Raw genomic sequence first — 17991 nt, 5'->3', positions numbered from 1 at the left:
TAAAATAAAATAAAATAAAATAAAATAAAATAAAATAAAATAAAATAAAATAAAATAAAATAAAATAAAATAAAATAAAATAAAATATTAAATTAAGTTTTTATCGTTTTTTATATAAAAAAGCTTTTAAACGGAAAAGGAGGGTTTAAAAAAAATACGGGTGGGATTTAAACTTACGTTTTTATATAAAAAAATACGTATTTTAACTTTTTTTTCGAAAGTAAAGAATTTGGTAAAACCTGTTGTTTTAAAAAAATGCATTTAATAAAACCGTTTTAAAGTTACGCACGAACGAACTTTTTATTTCGCAAAATGGTTAAGTAAAAAAATCGTTTAACAATACATAAAAATTATTTTAAGTGACTTTAAACCCGAAATTTTCGAGGCGGGCTGCGCCCGCTTGCGCCAAGCAATGCGTGGTTTATATGTTTATACTTATGGGTTATGGACAAAATATTTAAAAATTTTTGGTTTAAGGTTATATGGCATTATAAAGGTTTTTAACGTTTTTATTAATGATAAAAAAATTAAATATTATATTTATAATAATTTAATATATTATAATAACGTATAAAATAATTTTAATTTTAATGATTTAAAGTTTATAATATATTTTTTTTAATTTTTTATTTTTTTTATATATTTATATAATATTACATTTTTATATATTAAACTTTAATATTTAAAAATTTTTAACGTTTTAATTATTTTATTTATTTAATATTAAGTTTTATGTAAAATATTTAAATATAATAATTTAATATTTTATAATTACGTATAAAATTTTTTTTTTTAATAATTTTAAATTAATAATATTATTGTTTAAGTTTTTTAACTTTTTTTATATATTTATACGGTTTTATATATTAAGTTTTAATATTTATTACGGTTATTATTATATGTTATAATTAACGTATTATAACCGTTATTATAACTATTTTTAATATTTTAAAAAATTTAAAACGCGTAAATTTAATTAATAAACTTAATAATAAAATTAATACAATTATATATTTAATTATTATTTATTATAAAAATATATTAATATTATTATTTTTAATAATATTGTTAATATTGTTTTTTTAAAAAATTAAACGTATGTTTTTAATGTGTAAAATTTTAAAATTATTTTAAACCATAAATTCGATATTATTTTAAAAAGTTATTTTAAGTTTTAATTAATTAAAAAGTAATGTGGTTAAAAAAGGTATAACTTTATAAACAATATCGAATTTATGGTTTAAGTTTATTAAAATAACATAAAAACACTTTTACAAAACATTACAATAACCCGAGTTTACGAATTACGTGCCGTTGTTTTATTTTTATTTCAGTGAATTTAAACCAATGACGCAAACTTCGTTATACTTTTTTTAACCACATTTTTTTTTAATTAATCACATTTTTAATTTACTCCTTTTACGAATTTCGCATTTTTAATTTAAAGTAACTCGGGCGATTTTTGTTATAATAATTATTTAACATTAAAAACAATAATAACATTAACGCGTTTAAAATAAGTTTTAATTAATTTAAAACATTTATTAATTTTATTATTAATAAATATATACGTTTGTTTAATTTTTTAAACGTTTAAATACACGCGTTTTAAACGTTTTAAACGTTTTAAAATAATAATTAACCGTAATACCGGTCGTAACACCGGTTATAACACCGGTTATAACGTTTTTAAAAATATATTACATTAAAACTTATAACATTATAACGTAATATTATACAGGTATGTAAAATAATTAAAAAACTTAAATAATTAAATTAAAAGCTTTAAATTATAAAAATAAAAAATATTTTAAACATGGTTATAAATGTAAACGCGTAAATGTAAATATTAATATAATATATTACGTATTTTTAAACGTTAAAGTTTATAATATTATAACGTAATGCCGTATAAATATGTAAAAAAAATAAAAAAATAAAAAAAACATAATATTAATTTTAAATTATAAAAATAAAAAGTATTTTATACGTTATTATTAAATATTAAATTATTATAAATATAAAGTTTAATTTTTAAAAAAACTTATTTTAACGTGTTAAAAAACGTTTAAATTGTTTTAAATTAAAATTCGTTAAAACTTATATTTTTTATTATTTTTTTAAACTTTAAACTTATAAATACAATGACACGGGCCAAGCGTTTATGTGGCGTTTATGGCGTTAAATGTTAACGGGCGTAACCCGTTAATTTAACGAATTTTAATTTAAGTTTATTAAAATAACTTTATTTTAAATGACTTTAAATTAAAATTTCGATTTTTTTTAATTTATAAAATTATATTTTTTTAACCATACCACTTTTTTAACCAATTATAACTTGTATAACTTTTTTTAAAAAAAATCGAAATTTTAATTTAAAATTACTTTAAATATGTTTTTTTTAAAAAATTGTTTTATAAAAAATAATATTAACATTATTTAATTAATAAAATTATTAAAAAAATAATAACGTTAATATATTTTTATAATAAATAATAATTATATATAATTATATTAATTTTATTATTAAATTTATTAATTAAATTTATATATTTTAAGTTTTTTAAAATATTAAATGTAAATTATAACAATTATAACGGTTATAATACCGGTTATAATATTAATTATAATATTAATTATAATAATTAATTTATTAATTAATAAAATTATTAAAAATAATAACATTAACGCATTTTTATAATAAATAATTATTAATTATATAATTATATTAATTTTATTATTAAATTTATCGATTAAATCCACGTATTTTAAGTTTTTTAAAATGTTAAAAATGGTTATAACGGTTGTTAATAATAACCGTAATACCAATTGTAACGGTAACCGTAATACGTAATATGTAACGTATAACGTATAATAAAATTATATAAATATAAAAAAAATAAAAAAGTTTAAATAATATTATTATTATTTTTAAATATAAAATAAATTATTTTATATGTAATTATAACTGTGGTTATAAATATTATTATAAATAATTATATTTTAATATATTTTTAAACGTTAAAATTTATAATATTATAATATAATACCGTATAAATATAAAAAAAAGTAAAAAGTTTTAAATTATTATGTTAAAGTTAAAATATAACGTGTTTTATTTTATTTATATATATTATTAATTATAATAATAATAATGATATTATTATTATAAAATAATTTTAACGTTTAAAATTACGATATAAAAATATAACGTTATATAAATATGTAAAAAGTTTAAATAAATAAATATAATATATTATTAATTTTAAATCATTTAAATTAAAGTTATTTTATACGTTATTATATTATATTAAATCATTATAAATATAATATTTAATTATTTATTACTAAAATCTCCCCGCAATAAGCGCTTAAGCCCAGGCCAGCCTTAAACTACATTTCGTAAAATAACATGCCCGTGACCCATAGATACAAACACATAGGCCATGCATTAGGTGGCGCAAGCAGGCGCAACCCGCGCCCTTACGAAATGTGGTCTGAGTTTACTGAGATAACCGCTGCTGCCGGATAACCTCGAATATTAAGCTTTGCTAAAATTCTTTTAAAAAGATAAAAAAAAAAAAAAAAAAAAAAAAAAAAAGCATGTGGGATTTAAACCTAAGCTTTTGTAAAACTAACTTATCTGAAAAAGCACGTGAGAAAGTCGGGGATGCACCCAATAAAAACGCCCTAAAGCTGCGCACGGACGAACTTCCTATCTCGTAAAATGGCCAGGCAAAAAGATCGTCTGACAATATCCCTCGTAAACTCGGGCATATCCCTCGTAAACTCGGGCAAAGCACAGAATTACCAAGCAGCGGTTACAGAAGAGCAGATCACAGACTGTACGAGAGGGTGAACGTATACTGCATGATCCCCGGTACTACGTAAATAAATGTACCTTAGGGAACAGGCATGTAAGCCCACTGACCATACTATTTTGCTCGTTCTTCCAGTCGTGGTCGGTTCACTCGGATTTACTATATGCTTTTTTGTAACACGACTTAAACTTCGCCATATCGTGTAGACATTATGGCGTCCGAAAGTTTCGACTTTGTTATCGTCGGCGGAGGACTAGCGGGCCTCGTCTTAGCATCTCGGCTGTCAGAGGATCCCGCCGTCCAGGTCCTTGTTATCGAGGCAGGCGAAGATCAGACGGCTGACCCCCGAGTCAACGTCCCTGCTATGTGGCCTACTTTACTCAATACCCCTTCCGCATATAGTTTCAGGACCGTGCCTCAGGTATGTGCTCTATCATCATCCGTGCTATGCTTTCTAATGCGTCGGTAGAAAGGACTTGAAAATCGAGAGATCTGGTTCCCCCTAGGCCGCTTGCTTGGAGGATCTAGCGCACTAAACGGCTTAGCCTTCAGTATAACCTCGAAAGCTAACGTCGATGCTTGGGAAGCTCTAGGAAACCCGGGATGGGGCTGGTCGAGCTTCTCCGAGTCCTTCAAAAAGGCGTATAGCTTGCCTTCGGAGGGGGCAGACGCTAAAGGCCCGGTCCAACTTGCTATCCCCGACGAAGACACTGAGTGGCCACGAGTTTGGAAGGAAACGCTTACTGCGCTCGGCTTCCCAGTAACCGATGATCCGTTTTCGGGGCAACTTTCCGGTGGCCTGATCGTCACAGATTCTTTACATCCTACTACAAAACAGAGGAGCTACGTCGGAAATGCGTACCTCGAGGCCGCACGACCTCGGAGCAATCTCACCATCTGGACCAAGGCTCTGACGGAGAAGATCATATTCGACAAGTCAGATATTCCCGTAGCTACCGGTGTCCAAGTTAATAAAGATGGGGAAACGAAAATCGTAGGAGCTCGCAAAGAGGTTATCATCTCAGCGGGCGCGATCAACTCGCCCAAGGTATTGGAGCTTTCGGGTATCGGCGATGCGAAACTCCTACAATCACTTGGCATCGACGTTGTAGTTGATAACCCAAACGTTGGAGAGAACCTTCAAAACCACCCCTTGATCACTTTGAGCTTCGAGACTCGAGGACAAGCCGGCTTTGAGACCATAGACAAGCTTGCCAGGCAAGACCAGGCAGCCCTCGGTGCTGCTATGGAAGCTTACTCAAAACAGAAGGGTCCCTTTGCCAAGAGCAATTCGAATATAGCTGCACAGCTCCCATTTCCAGGGGTAAAGAGTGAGCAAGGGAAACAAGAACTAGAGAAAGTATTGCAAAGTGCGAGCTCTACAGTTCCCGACAAACCTACATCGCTTGCAGAGGCCCACGAATCGTTTGTTCGATCCATCCTCGCGTCACCTACCGAGGCGTCCGGATGCTACCTCGCGATCCCCGGTTACGCAGGATCCAACAGCGACGGGACGATGGCCGGCCCGCCTCCTGGAGACGAGAGTTGGCTGAGTTTTGTACTGCTCCTAGCACACCCGCTCTCGCGCGGTTCCGTACACATCACCAAAACCTCCGCCGACTTGCCAGCCCTAGCCATCGACCCCCAATACTTCAGCCACCCCCTCGATCTCGAGGTGTTCGCGCGTCATCTACAATTTGTGGAGAAGTTTGCCCAGACCGAACCGCTAGCCAGCGCGCTGAAGCTAGATGGCAGACGCACGCCGACGGCGCCACCGCTGGGCAGCTTCGCGGACTTGGACAAGGTTAAGGAGTATATACGCAAGACGGCGGTTGGGGCGCACCATTTTACAGGCACGTGTGCTATGGCCCCGCGAGAGTTGGGGGGTGTTGTTGATGCGCAGTTGCGCGTGTATGGGACTCGGAATCTACGTGTCTGCGATGCGAGCATTATCCCTATTACGCCTCGCACGAACCCGCAGGCTACGGTTTACGGCGTCGCGGAACATGGGGCTCAGATTATAAAGGCGACCTCGTGAGAGCTGTGGGTTAAGTGGCTTACAAGAGGGCGGTGTTTTAGTGTGACGACGGTTGGAGTCTCATCATGGAAACCTTGTCTGGACGAAGGCACCAGACGCAATATGTATGGTGTAAAGCTATAGTTGAACGATGCTACGATAATAAATTAACATCGAGATTCCATCTCACAAAGATGAGCAATTGACTCTTGTTGAAGATACCTAATGTATTTGTCTTGGCTTTAGATAGACTAATAGTACAATAGGCCTGCCCCTGAATAGAACTCTTTGTTTCTTTTTCAGCGGAGCGAATTAGCGGTGCTTCCGAACGCTTGGGTCCCCTAGTAGTCTACCCCTTAGCAGGTTAGAGACTCCAGACTTTCGTCGTTTAACCAATGGAAGCCATGGAATAGTAATAGCCCCATGGGGCCATCCCCATTAAGTCCACCAAGTCCACTATTTGGAGTCGCGGGGTCGCTAACTTATACCTACTTGGGGGATGCCGATTGAGCTCCGGGTTGCCGCGGGTTAAATACAACCGAGAGCTGTCAAAGCTGGAGCAGTGGACTTTCTCAATTCCAATATTTTCAACTAAACAAAGAAAAAACGAATTGGGGTGAGTATTTTGGATATTATCGTTTGCTATGTTATGAAGATGTCGGAAAAGCTCATTAGCGCCGAGGAAGGTAAGATAGAACTCCTAATAGCTCTTATACCCTTCTTTTGTTCCCTCGGCTATCGTAGTTGGCTGACCATTGTATGTTCGGCTTCTCAGTCGTGAAGCATACCACGCCCGAGAGTTGTTGGGTAGTGTTGTACGGGAATGTCTATGATGTAACTGAGTTCCTACCGTCGCACCCCGGCGGTTCCAAGATCATCTTACAGCTCGCCGGCCGAGATGCGACGGACGAGTACGATCCCATACACCCTCCGGGCATACTAGAGGAAAATCTCAAACCCGAGGCCAAATTGGGTCGAATTGACCCTCAGACGATAGTCCAGGCCAGCAAGCCAGCTGCTAAGGAGGAAAAGAAGGATGTAGAAGGTCCGCCACCTATGGAAAGTCTACTGAATCTCAATGAGATCGAGGAGGTCGCTACGAAACGTATGCCTGAAAAGGCATGGGCCTACTACTACTCCTCCAGCGACGACACCATTTCCAAGTCTTTCAACAATGCCGTTTACAAGGACATCCTGCTGCGACCACGAGTCTTCATCGACTGCACCAAATGCGATTCTTCCACGACTTTGCTAGGACACAAGGTCGACATACCGATATTCGTCGCACCAGCCGCGATGGCCCGATTAGGCCATCCCGACGGCGAGGCCGGCATTGCTCGGGCCTGTAGCCGGTTCAACGCGCTACAAGTGATCTCGAACAACGCCTCCATGACGCCGGAGCAAATTGTCGCAGACGCAATACCAGGGCAAATTTTCGGCTGGCAACTGTACGTGCAGAACGACCGGGCCAAGAGCGAGGCCATGCTGGCCCGCATCAACCGCATGTCCGACAAGTTCAAGTTCATCTGCCTGACGCTAGATGCGCCGGTCCCCGGCAAGCGCGAGCTCGACGAGAAGCAGAGCTTCAAGAACGCCGTCAAGGTCGCCTCCGGGGTCAAGACCTCGGACGAGCCCAACCGGCCTGGCGGCGGCGGCGTGGGACAGCAGCTCTTCTTCGGCACGGCGTCGGATCTCACGTGGAAGATTACGCTGCCGTGGTTGGCGAAGCACACGGATTTGCCGATTGTGCTGAAGGGCATACAGACACACGAGGACGCGTTCCTCGCGGCGAAGTATGCGCCGCAGGTCAAGGCTGTTATATTGTCGAATCATGGTGGGCGCGCGCTGGATACCGCGCCGCCTGCTGTGCACACGCTGCTGGAGATCCGCAAGCACTGTCCGCAGGTGTTTGATCAGATTGAGGTCTGGGTTGATGGCGGTATTAAGCGCGGGACCGATGTGGTTAAGGCGCTATGTCTGGGTGCCCGGGCTGTAGGAATTGGCCGAGCTGCCCTATTCGGGCTCGGGGCCGGTGGACAGAAGGGTGTTGAGAGGACGTTTGAGAGTAAGTGTTTCCTTTTTTATGAGCTTTTTGACTTACTGTCCAATTTGAACTAGACTAACAACGTGATGCAAATAGTCCTCAAGGCGGAGACGGAGACGTGTATGAGGTTGCTCGGAGTAGAGAAAGTGAGCGACCTGAGTCCGAGACATGTGAGTACTTCCCATCCCCCTAGAGGAAAACTAGCTGACGCATTCCGTGTAGATCAACTCTAGGAAAGTCGAGAGGGATATCTTTGACGGGGAGGCGGGATTGGAGACGTTCGGCCTGTGGGATAAGGTCAAGTCTAGGCTATGAGCTACTGCCGATCTTGGTATATATGGCGTAGATTAGAGAAGGATATATACCGTGTAAGCTTGACAATAGTTCTACTCTTGGATAAACTTAGCATAGCGATAGCGATAGGGTTTTATGGAATACAATACTATACACTAGATGGGTATTGTCGAGATTGGTGTTAAACGCTTTCTAGCTTTATTCGGCTCCCTATAATATACTGCGTACAGTATAAAGTTTATATATACTTTGTCATTATACTAAGAGGTGGATGATCTAGCCACGCAAAACACGCAAGGGAGCTAATTCACTGCAGGTATAGACTAATAACTAAACACCAAGCATAGTCGATGAGAAGGTAAATTACCTATTCATGAGCAATGGGTCTTAAGGCGAGAAAGCGCAACTATTAGAAGAAATAGCTTAGGGAGAAGCAACCTTTAGATATATTGGATATAGTGTGTGAATAAAAGTATTATACCTAAGTAAGAGTGGCGAGCAAACGTACCTAGGTATTTAATACAGTCAAACAATATAAAGAGTCCAGTGTAACTTGTTTATACCTCCACTTCAGTCACGATCCGTGATCGTGCTTGATTTATACAGAGTGCCGGTAATTGAAAACTGACCACGATCCTCCAGGCCTCAGGCGTAGTCCTCTGGCAGCGGTGTATCAGCAAACAAAGCAAGACTATGCTCCGGCGGATAGCGGGCGCCGGGACACGAGGCATTTTCGACGAGGGTCCGGATCCGCGCAACCTCGTCTGTCCAGAGCGAGATCGATGCAGCCGCGCAGTTCTCCTCCAACGACGCAACTTTCGTAGTCCTAGAAAGCCACAGAGTTCCATTAAACAAAGCTCTCATTATAATAAACCTTGGGTAACAGGATATTCCAGACGAGCACGTCTCACTTACCCCGGAATCGGGAAGACGTCGTCTCCCTGGCTAAGCAGCCACGCGAGCGCCAGTTGGGCGGCGGTCCACCCCCTTTCAGCCGCCATCGTCTTCAGCTTCTCGACCACAGCCATGTTCTTGGGGAAATTCTCCGCCGAGAAGCGCGGGTAGTAGCGTCTGACGTCGTCGGCTTCGAAGTCGGCTGGGCTCGTGATTCGGCCGCTGAGGAGGCCGCGCGAGAGGGGCGAGTAGGCTACGACGGCGACGCCGAGCTCCCGACATGTGGCGAGGAGGTTGGTTTGGGGGTCTTCGATGTCGGTTGTGAATGGACTGTATTCGACCTGGGTAGGTACTTGAGTTAGACGGTTTTCTTGGCTTGGGTGTTGTTATACGGGGAAATAGGGGTATGGCTCGTACTTGCACAGCACTGATCGGGTGTATTGCATGAGCACGCCGTAATGTCGCTGCGGATACCTCAGATAGACCAAGATAGCGGATTTTGCCTTGCCTTTTCGATTAAGTTAGCTTTACTAGAATTTCTACTTCATTCGGGTTTCCTACAAGAAAGTAAGAGTGGAATGGAGTGAGGATATGATAATAGGTATGGTCAATTACACATACTCCTTCACCTTGACCATCTCAGCTACGATATGCTCAACCGGCGTACTACCATCCAGTCGGTGCGGGTACCATAAGTCAATATAGTCAACGCCTAGACGCTTCAAGCTCTTGTCGCACGCCTCGTGGGCATACGCCGCGTCGCCGCGGAAAGCGAAGCCCGCTTCTCCTAGTAGTATACCGCCGAATTTGGTAGCGAGGAAGATATCAGAGCGCTTGCCAGTCTTGGCGAACCATTTCCCTATCAGATCTTCTGAATCTCCCTGGTATAGTTCTACGTTAGCCCTGTAGACAAGCATGCGCGGGCATCTTCACCCGATGTTGGTTAATATAAGGACAAGAACTTACGTAGAAGTCGCTAGTATCCCAGAATGTTTCCCCGATGGAGTGGGCGTGGTCGAGTAGTTCAAGCCTCTGCTCGTCGGGCATGGGCTTGCCATAGCTCATAGAGAGGCCCATGGCGCCGAAGCCTATGCGGGGAACTAGAGGACCGTCTTTTCCGAGTTGACGAGAGGGGATAGGTGACATGTTCATTTATTTGGAAATTAATACTTGATTGTATCTTGAGTTGAGCTGTTGATAAGCTCGTGGGCAAGATAGTTCGATGATATGAAAGAGTAGATGTGATATTTACAGCTGGATACAGTTCATACCTAGGTACTTATAGGAAGACGATGCCAACCTTAGATATAGGATAGTTCATAGGAACCCTTTACTATACCTCCGTCTTCCGCATGTGTCGTGCATAATCCGCTCCGCGTATACGGACGGGGGGCGGAATTGGCGGACTGCGGAGTTGGCAAACCCATACCTTCAATTATTCTAAGAGCCGCCCGCTTGTCTCATAGCAAACCATTTTCATCTCGTTGACACCGAAAGATCTAGGGATATAGAAGTTAGTCGCTAATAATAGAGGTGGAATAGCTCGATATGCTCACAATGTGAGGAAAGCAAGCGCAAAGTCATCGACATCATCTCCTTTCCCAGTCCGCAAAAACTCGTCGAAGTAAAAGGCTGATATGATCCACATAGGCTTCTCTTTCCATGCCCTTTGAAATTCCAAGGGGTTCGTGGCAGCCCATAGATGTCTCGATAGGGTCCACCGGTGGACATATTGCCAATCCCCAAGATCAGCTACATTTATATATCAGAACCCAGTAGTTAGGTAGATTTAGCATGCTGATGTCCTTACTAGGTATCCTCTGTCCTTTCAATAAACTCCAAAAGTGAGCAAGAGCAGCACATATCACATAAGTTCTCCTAACACTTTCTGCGAATAACCAGCGCTGGACAATATGTCAGTGATCACGAGGCTTTCTAAGGGGTAACTTGTTCACACCTACTTCCCAAGACTCGGGTGGCTTATTACGAATCTCAGCAACATCGAGCTCAGCGAAGTCCTCGAGGTTATCTCTTATCTTGCGCAGTTCCCCGTTCCAGGCTTCTAATAACGGTACATCTTCATCGGCTTGTTGCCCTAGAGTGGCGTTTCCATCAAGCATACGAATGGTTTGATAAACAAGTAGAGCGTGGACTCTCGCAAGCTTTTCCCGCGGCGTTAATGATGTACCACTAACCGTTATTTTAAGATTATGGACATTCTCGTAAAGAGCTCTAAGGACAAAGCCACGGTTTGCCTCCGTCTGGTTCGCGTAGAGAACGCACACTGAGAACGCCTGCAGGATACAGGGTGGCGTATCAGTTAGATATAAGTGACGATGCATATATATAGTGGAGTTATCTTGGGCAATCGTTTTATGAAAGCATTTGAATGTTTTTATCGCGTAAGCGATTCTAGTTGAAGGGTCCTCAAGTTGCCACGGAGCATAATCGTCCTACTAATGTAAGTTTTAAGAGAGTGAAAAATGCTTCTTACTAAAACTTACGCATACAGCTGCCATCCTAGAATAGTCTTGAGGAGATGGTATTTTACTCTTTGGAATTGATGCTATCTGTGTATCTTGCCTCAAGAAATCGGGCAGCCCGGGTAGATCGCCAAATCCGGGCCCATTCATCGAGCCCAATAAAGACTCAAACGTACTATCGAGGTGAATAGTTTCATCAGGGGAAATATCTACGCCAATACCCATAGTAGTAGTAGGGACGTTGCCGTCATCTAGTACAAAACTGTCACCGTAGGACGTAGACGGAGGACCGTCGAAAGAGTCTAGACTTGTCGGAACACCCGCAGAGTTACCGTACGACTGCGTGTCCGACTGTTGCCCGTAGATACAGAGACGCTTCTTCTTGGTGCAATTAGCACAAGCTGGGACCCGCTGGTCACAGCGTCGCTTGCTCCTCACACAGGCGTTGCAGCTCTTCTGCCTAGATGAGCCTCCGCGCGGAGACATGAATTCCGCTCTGAGAGGAAGACGCGCTAGCTGGGGAAATATTTGCAATATGTCGTAAAGACGACTTTCTCAGTCACAAGTACCTGAAGGGTATTCACAGCAGGTAAGATTAGTAGGTACCTAAGGTATGAACGTAATTAGATAGAAACTAAAGCTAAAATCGGTCTGTGGATGATGAAGAGTGAAGTCCGCAAGTCCGCCGCCGAGTCCTTTCAACTCCGCAATTTCACATCATCGGGGATCCACCATTTTATTGTCCCCGGGTCCAACAACGGAGCAAGGTTGAATTATAAATGCTTTACATAGGACTTCACTATCATGTCTGATGTAGGCACGTCCCCTAAATCTCAAATCCATTTAAACGCCACTCTCGGCCTAATCTTGTTAGGCAAACTCATAATTGAATTATTGCCAAGAAATACGAAGCCTATATCATTGTGGACAGTGTCGTTTTACTATCGGGATCACTAATCATGTATCAGTAAGGGCGTAGGTGTTTTCATCTTCTAGATAATATCATAGATTGGTATTATTTCTCACGTGTACTAATACGAAGATGACTTTAAGAGGTACCTATGAGTGTCCAAGCCGTAGTTCTGAGTGACCTGACCGCTGTGGCGGACACGAGGCTAGCTGCAGATGTGCATATGTCCCCAATCACACAGTAAGTAACACTTTGTCGGTTTCTCGGACGTGTTGCAAAAGCGCCATCGACCCCTGAAACCGTTACACTAGATTCGTCCCGAGAGCCACGGCACTGGTATCACGAAAGGTATCGTGATGCCAGTAAGGCACATGTGTTTCAGTAACTAGAGAGGAACTCTTCTAGGAGATTGGCTCTCTAAAGAAGCGCGCTAATACGAGACATAAGCCATGCTACGCGAGGGATGACAGAAGGTGATATTTCACTGACTGGCAAGTATGATACCTATACCAAGTAAAAAAAGAAAACCTTTCTCGTGCTAGACTTGGCCCCAAGCATTCAGCGCCGAGCAAGCTCGGAGATGTCTATGTCTACCTCTCGGTCGCGAAATCCTGCCTATTCAAGATCCAGATTCGGCCGTCAAGCGGTAACGGGAGGCTGCTGTAGACGGGAAGCGGCAGTGCTTAAGCAAACCGACAAGCTTTTATTTCCAGAGCGTGACATCCGCGCCCGAGACAGACGGGTCTCAACGTGTGATACCTCGGGTTATCGCATCAGATCGCGCTACCTCTCTCGGAATCTAGAAACGTGGTATACTGCGTACAGAATATGCCGTGTCTCCAAGTCGACGTCTTACATATGTTACCCCGATCGTTGGAAAGATATGTCCTATTAGAGAAACGGATTGGGGAGAGCGCATGCGATGGATGGTCTCGCCAGCATCTTCCCCATGAGGCGGGCTCGTGTCACACACCGCCTCTCAGTACTACGGGAGGACTGAGACACCAGGATTGGGGTCGACAACGATAGTTATTGCTCAATAAACTCATACGTGCCCAATCTAACCTAGAATTCTCATCCACATAGGTAGGTAGTATAAACAACAAAAGTATCTTAACGTGTCCTGAAGGTCCTTGCCCTTCTAGGGTCATAAGTTTAGCGACACGGGTCGGTGCTACTGCGCGCTGACATCGAGACTATTGGCCTAGCCGTGTAATGAAAGCCTGCGATTCACACTAATCGGTAGCCCCTGGCGCTGACTATTGGCGGGTAGAACTTAGGTACTATATAATCAATCTTAGAATGAATATGCCGTGTAGCCGAATGATTATTTCCTAGGAGAAACTTTAGAGGCCTCTCCAGCCATGTTTCAATGACAATGGGTTTGAGCCTCCAAGACCTCAGAGAAAGTTGGATAGACCCCAGCAACACGTGCAAACGGACTTTTGGGGAGCCTTACTATTAGGTAGTCATGGCTAAACCTATTTGGCTTCCGGTGAGCTCATGTACTGGGTAGGTGAACAGGGACGAAGCTGACGCCAGGACGGGTTCGGCCGAGTTGAGATTTAAACCATTAAGCTCGCAGAATGCCCATAAGCCCCCATGTACGTGTATAGGTAGTTTATTCGAAGGATCAAGCTCACCCGCAGGCGTGGTATTACTAACCATGGTCCTGGGCGCATAGACTGACCACTCAGAGGCCGACTTTCTTCCCATACGCACGTACGTCGAACCTCCAGGCTGGCGTCACAGACGGGATACCTAGCCCCCGACGGGAGTGGCGCGCCGATCTGTGGGCATTCCTTCGGCGATATCTCACAGACCGAGATCATGCTATTTGAAGGATATCGCCGAAGAGCTGAACACCTACTATTTGGATCCCTTGATGTTTGATATTCGCATGAAACACAAAGACCAGAAACCGAGAGCTACCTAGATTGAGGTAAGAAAAGGTAGCTTGTTAGTTACGATGCGCCGTAATGCAATGGTGACACCGAAAGGAATCGGCTCGGATTAGGCGAGGGTGGAGGCTCCTTCAGGGGGACCTTCCGCGGGCGGCGTCTAACTGCAAATGGGCAGAGAAGCGTGGCTATTTTTGAATCCTGTTCGTAGAGGACGAATCGAGTTTAGGATTCCGTTAACCTAGTGTATTAACCTATATGATACCGTTGGTATGGGAGGTAGGGTATGCGGTGAACCCCATGTGATAGCGAGGGATAGCGAGGCTATTGAGTAATAATCAAAGATGTGGCTGACTTCATGGACGCCCGACTATCTTATACTAGGTATCCTCCTAACCTAGTATATTATTTCCTGTAGCACGGTTTAGGTAATTCCGTGGAGATGTTTCCGAGCACTGTGTGTATCTTCATCTGTAAGGCTAGATCTCTCCAAACCCCACAAGGTCGGCGCATGCATAATGACCAGCTATTATATACTAGTCTCGTGCGAAGAATGAATCACGTACATAGTAAAGAGGGAATTGGGTAGAGGTTACATCTGTCCATCTAGATCTACCCCGTTTGCTGATCAAAGTACAACCTCTGTCAAAAGTAAAATCCGCAATTAAAGAGGCGGGGGAATTTAACAGATAACGAATATTTTCTTTTCCCGTATTCCATAGTTTGTTGGTTCGGCGAACAGTTCGTAGCTTTTGCGCGAACGGCTAGATGTGCCGAAGCTAAAATAAGATATTACTGAAATAGTATGGATGTTAGGTAGTTGGGTTTAGCACAGCCGTCTCGTTCTAACGCTACAGAAACCCGTCACATCAATAACGAAATGTTGTTGGTTAGATGTGGTATTTATCCTTCATCTACTAGCCCTGGCTGATATGGAGCCGCTGGATGTCACCATCTTAAAAGGGTGAATTTGCTTGAAGATATATTATGTAAGTAGTTGATACTAAGTAATACGAACAGAATCCTCCTCATTTATGTGCGTTGCATACTTACTCAACATACGTGCATTGCAGATAGTCGGTTTAAAGTCTCGGTAGTTATGGCATATCACGTTCGTGAATGCTGCTGACTCTTGAGTAATTGATAATATCCTGTAGAATATTCTTGGCAGGCTTATACATACTACAAGTATAGTAAGCAGAAAGGAATTAATAGCCTCCCTATAGGCGCAGCGCGTGGAGTGCATATGGCTTTGTACGTGCGTGGGTGCCGTACGTAGTAGCAAGTACACGTGTAGCACGAGGCAGATTCTGTAAGCAGTAGATGCTGGTGCACTACATACGCTCTTAGGTATGTAATCGACCGAGGGGAATCGCTCGGGTACCTACTTACCTACATAGGTCCAGTATAAGAGTAAGGAGTAAGGAGGCACAGCAGTAATTCAGCCCAGCCCAGCCCAGCCCAGCTGCTTCTTACTATGTATGTTAGATACGTATGAATTCAGCGGGATTGAGGGACTCAAAAGGACTTGGTAAGGGACTCGGACCACGGGCCAGCATGAATCTTGTCTTTTAATATCAGATCTGGGTGCTAATCGAATAATAGCTCGGTCAAAAAAGGACGGGGAACGGCCGAGCTAAGACTTGGATCTCACTCCCGAAATGATGAGAACCACCGAAGAACCCTGCTTCTTTCTAGCCTTACTACTAGCGGACGATACCTGGCCTGGCAACCTTGGCACTAGGCAGGGAATCGAGGATGGCGGAGACGCTAGCTAAAGGAAAATTCCTTTTAAGTGTATGAGGAACGTGGCATGCCGCATGCCGCGTCCACACTCGCACGAAGTTTGGGGGGCAAGGGATGGGGAAGCCTGCCAGTTTCCTGCGAATCTGCGAGCTTGAAGGGGTCATCATGAGAGAAAATTTAGGAGGGGTGGTAAGGTGGTAACCACGATCACCGTTATCCGCCTTGCAGATACACAAGAACCTTGACCTACTTATAATTGGTACCGAATCTTCATACCTACATGAAAAATTCTGACTGGTCTAACGTTGACGGCATGTCCTGTAGGCTATCACATAGGCCAGTTTATGTTTGAAGTGCCGTCCGCCCCCAGATTATGTTCCCCGTCTCTATTTTAGACATTGAAACGCAACTTTATATCGCGATTGAAGGCCATCTTTGCCGTATTTTTTATCGTAGAGGGTTCAACCTTACGGACCTTGCGGCTAGAGGGTTCGAAGAGCGAGGAGATGCTGTATATGACTTAGACGATGTGGAACGCCGTCAACCACGTGGGTATTTGCCTATGTACATTAGACATTAGGTACATAAGGACTTTACCTAGTTCGAATCTACATCTAACTATGTGTAGACGATACTTAATCTGTACACTGCATTAAACATGCATTATACTGTATAAAGCGGAGAAAAATGTCTTAGTAAAGGCCTCCGCCCCCCCCCCCCATGTATACCCATGTATACATCACACGTACGAAGCTGTCTCAAGTCGCACGAGCTTCCAAAGATCCAATTCGTCAACTGTAAAAAGCTCTGGGTAAGGTTGGTAACATCTCACCCAAACTTTTATATGCGGCGCGGATATTCTGCGAGACAGGCATACCTACCTCATGCTCTCTTCCTAGTGGTGACCCGGATACTGTGTCTGTTTACTAAAACTCTATGTACATACTTCCCCCCCAAAATAATAACAATAAAGCCCTCGCAGCACACCAGAAAGTGAATTATGATAAATATCATCACACCGGCTTGATGACAAGCGGCAAGCCAAATTGCGTGTGTCCTCTCCGTATGTTTGTGTGCGACGCGTGTTGCGCATCCTTGGCAAAGCTCGGCGATAGCAAGACGTCCACCAAAGGTAAAAAATGGCCATTACCGTTATCTCCTCAACTTCGGTAGACGATGATAACTATAGTACTATATTTCGGATATGAGGAGACGGGGTGTAACACATACCATGTATACGACCCCTATGATTTACCAAAGATGTGCGAGAATTACATTTATCGACGAAGACCTCTCATCATGTTGATCTGACTAAGATTGACTTGAGCTTTTCCGTCTATACGCAAGATGGATGACGCGGTTCAACTAAAAGGCCCTCGAGGCTATAGATCATACACTAGGTACCTATAGCCGAAGATAATAACTAAACGCCTAACTAGGTAGGTACCTATCTAAGTTAAATGTCGGCCCGGCTCCTTAGATTGGATGAGAAGGAAGCGCTGGCATACCCGAGACATTGGATTTAAGATTTAAGCCTTTTGCAAATATGAGTTGAAGCGTCTAGCATTTTTGCGCTTTGACATCTCCTTTTGAGACGAAGCGTACCTAACTAGCAAGCAAGCTACACATCGTTAGAGTTATGTAGGGTGCCGCCGCCAATTTTTTTGGAATTATGCTGCGTTAGGCGTTTCTGTCATCGTATATTGGCAACAACAAGCCTGTTTATTATACGCGATGGTAATCTCCCCACAGCCTACGAAGTAGGGATAGGTAGTCAATAGTCAAAAGTCAAGGCCGCGGAAAAGCTGGTATTGTACATAGCCAGGTACTTAGGTAGTGTAAGTCAGATCTTACCTAAGTATAGTACGGCGCAAGGACAGC

At 42.1% G+C, this 17991-nt stretch overlaps 4 protein-coding genes across 4 annotated transcripts; 2 read left to right on the top strand and 2 right to left on the bottom strand.

Annotated features, from left to right (window-relative positions):
- The first annotated feature begins 3763 nt into the window (after window positions 1-3763).
- Window positions 3764-6060, top strand: F4817DRAFT_348407 (putative GMC oxidoreductase). Its single transcript, XM_049304682.1, has 2 exons — window positions 3764-4242; window positions 4291-6060. Exons 1-2 carry the CDS (start codon window positions 4033-4035, stop codon window positions 5857-5859), a joined length of 1779 nt encoding a protein of 592 aa, XP_049155676.1. The 5' UTR covers window positions 3764-4032; the 3' UTR covers window positions 5860-6060.
- Window positions 6061-6322: 262 nt separating this feature from the next.
- Window positions 6323-8399, top strand: F4817DRAFT_234449 (FMN-dependent dehydrogenase-domain-containing protein). The gene is made up of 4 exons (XM_049298956.1): window positions 6323-6524; window positions 6614-7903; window positions 7979-8052; window positions 8105-8399. The coding sequence occupies exons 1-4, from the start codon at window positions 6488-6490 to the stop codon at window positions 8195-8197; spliced, it is 1494 nt and encodes a 497-aa protein (XP_049155675.1). The 5' UTR covers window positions 6323-6487; the 3' UTR covers window positions 8198-8399.
- Window positions 8400-8661: 262 nt separating this feature from the next.
- On the bottom strand, window positions 8662-10384 carry F4817DRAFT_367992 (Aldo/keto reductase). Its single transcript, XM_049307195.1, has 5 exons — window positions 10037-10384; window positions 9692-9951; window positions 9488-9578; window positions 9092-9411; window positions 8662-9002 (listed from the first exon to the last, which is right to left on the bottom strand). Exons 1-5 carry the CDS (start codon window positions 10220-10222, stop codon window positions 8822-8824), a joined length of 1038 nt encoding a protein of 345 aa, XP_049155674.1. The 5' UTR covers window positions 10223-10384; the 3' UTR covers window positions 8662-8821.
- F4817DRAFT_348403 (uncharacterized protein) lies at window positions 10126-12658 on the bottom strand. The gene is made up of 6 exons (XM_049304681.1): window positions 12613-12658; window positions 11575-12506; window positions 11032-11523; window positions 10881-10974; window positions 10627-10822; window positions 10126-10569 (listed from the first exon to the last, which is right to left on the bottom strand). Exons 2-6 carry the CDS (start codon window positions 12037-12039, stop codon window positions 10506-10508), a joined length of 1311 nt encoding a protein of 436 aa, XP_049155673.1. The 5' UTR covers window positions 12040-12506; window positions 12613-12658; the 3' UTR covers window positions 10126-10505.
- Between the last annotated feature and the right edge of the window lie 5333 nt (window positions 12659-17991).

This window comes from Daldinia loculata, assembly GCF_022478755.1.
Source record: "Daldinia loculata strain CBS 113971 unplaced genomic scaffold F4817scaffold_58, whole genome shotgun sequence".
NCBI classification, from domain to species: Eukaryota; Fungi; Ascomycota; class Sordariomycetes; order Xylariales; family Hypoxylaceae; genus Daldinia; species Daldinia loculata.
Note: the sequence above shows the minus strand (reverse complement) of the source record. Positions and strands in the feature narration are given on the sequence as shown.

Excerpts from the sequence above, each read along its gene's own strand:
- F4817DRAFT_234449 (XM_049298956.1), top strand. The coding sequence starts at position 6,488 with ATGAAGATGTCGGAAAAGCTCATTAGCGCCGAGGAAG. Across the intron at positions 6,525-6,613 it reads GCTCATTAGCGCCGAGGAAG|TCGTGAAGCATACCACGCCC; the intron begins GTAAGATAGAAC and ends TCGGCTTCTCAG. Across the intron at positions 8,053-8,104 it reads GCGACCTGAGTCCGAGACAT|ATCAACTCTAGGAAAGTCGA; the intron begins GTGAGTACTTCC and ends CATTCCGTGTAG.
- F4817DRAFT_367992 (XM_049307195.1), bottom strand. The coding sequence starts at position 10,222 with ATGAACATGTCACCTATCCCCTCTCGTCAACTCGGAAAAGACGGTCCT. Across the intron at positions 9,579-9,691 it reads GAGATGGTCAAGGTGAAGGA|GCAAGGCAAAATCCGCTATC; the intron begins GTATGTGTAATT and ends TTAATCGAAAAG. Across the intron at positions 9,003-9,091 it reads GACGTCTTCCCGATTCCGGG|GACTACGAAAGTTGCGTCGT; the intron begins GTAAGTGAGACG and ends GTGGCTTTCTAG.
- F4817DRAFT_348407 (XM_049304682.1), top strand. The coding sequence starts at position 4,033 with ATGGCGTCCGAAAGTTTCGACTTTGTTATCGTCGGCGGAGGACTAGCG. Across the intron at positions 4,243-4,290 it reads GTTTCAGGACCGTGCCTCAG|AAAGGACTTGAAAATCGAGA; the intron begins GTATGTGCTCTA and ends ATGCGTCGGTAG.
- F4817DRAFT_348403 (XM_049304681.1), bottom strand. The coding sequence starts at position 12,039 with ATGTCTCCGCGCGGAGGCTCATCTAGGCAGAAGAGCTGCAACGCCTGT. Across the intron at positions 10,975-11,031 it reads AGCCACCCGAGTCTTGGGAA|CGCTGGTTATTCGCAGAAAG; the intron begins GTAGGTGTGAAC and ends CATATTGTCCAG. Across the intron at positions 10,823-10,880 it reads GAAAGGACAGAGGATACCTA|CTGATCTTGGGGATTGGCAA; the intron begins GTAAGGACATCA and ends ATATAAATGTAG.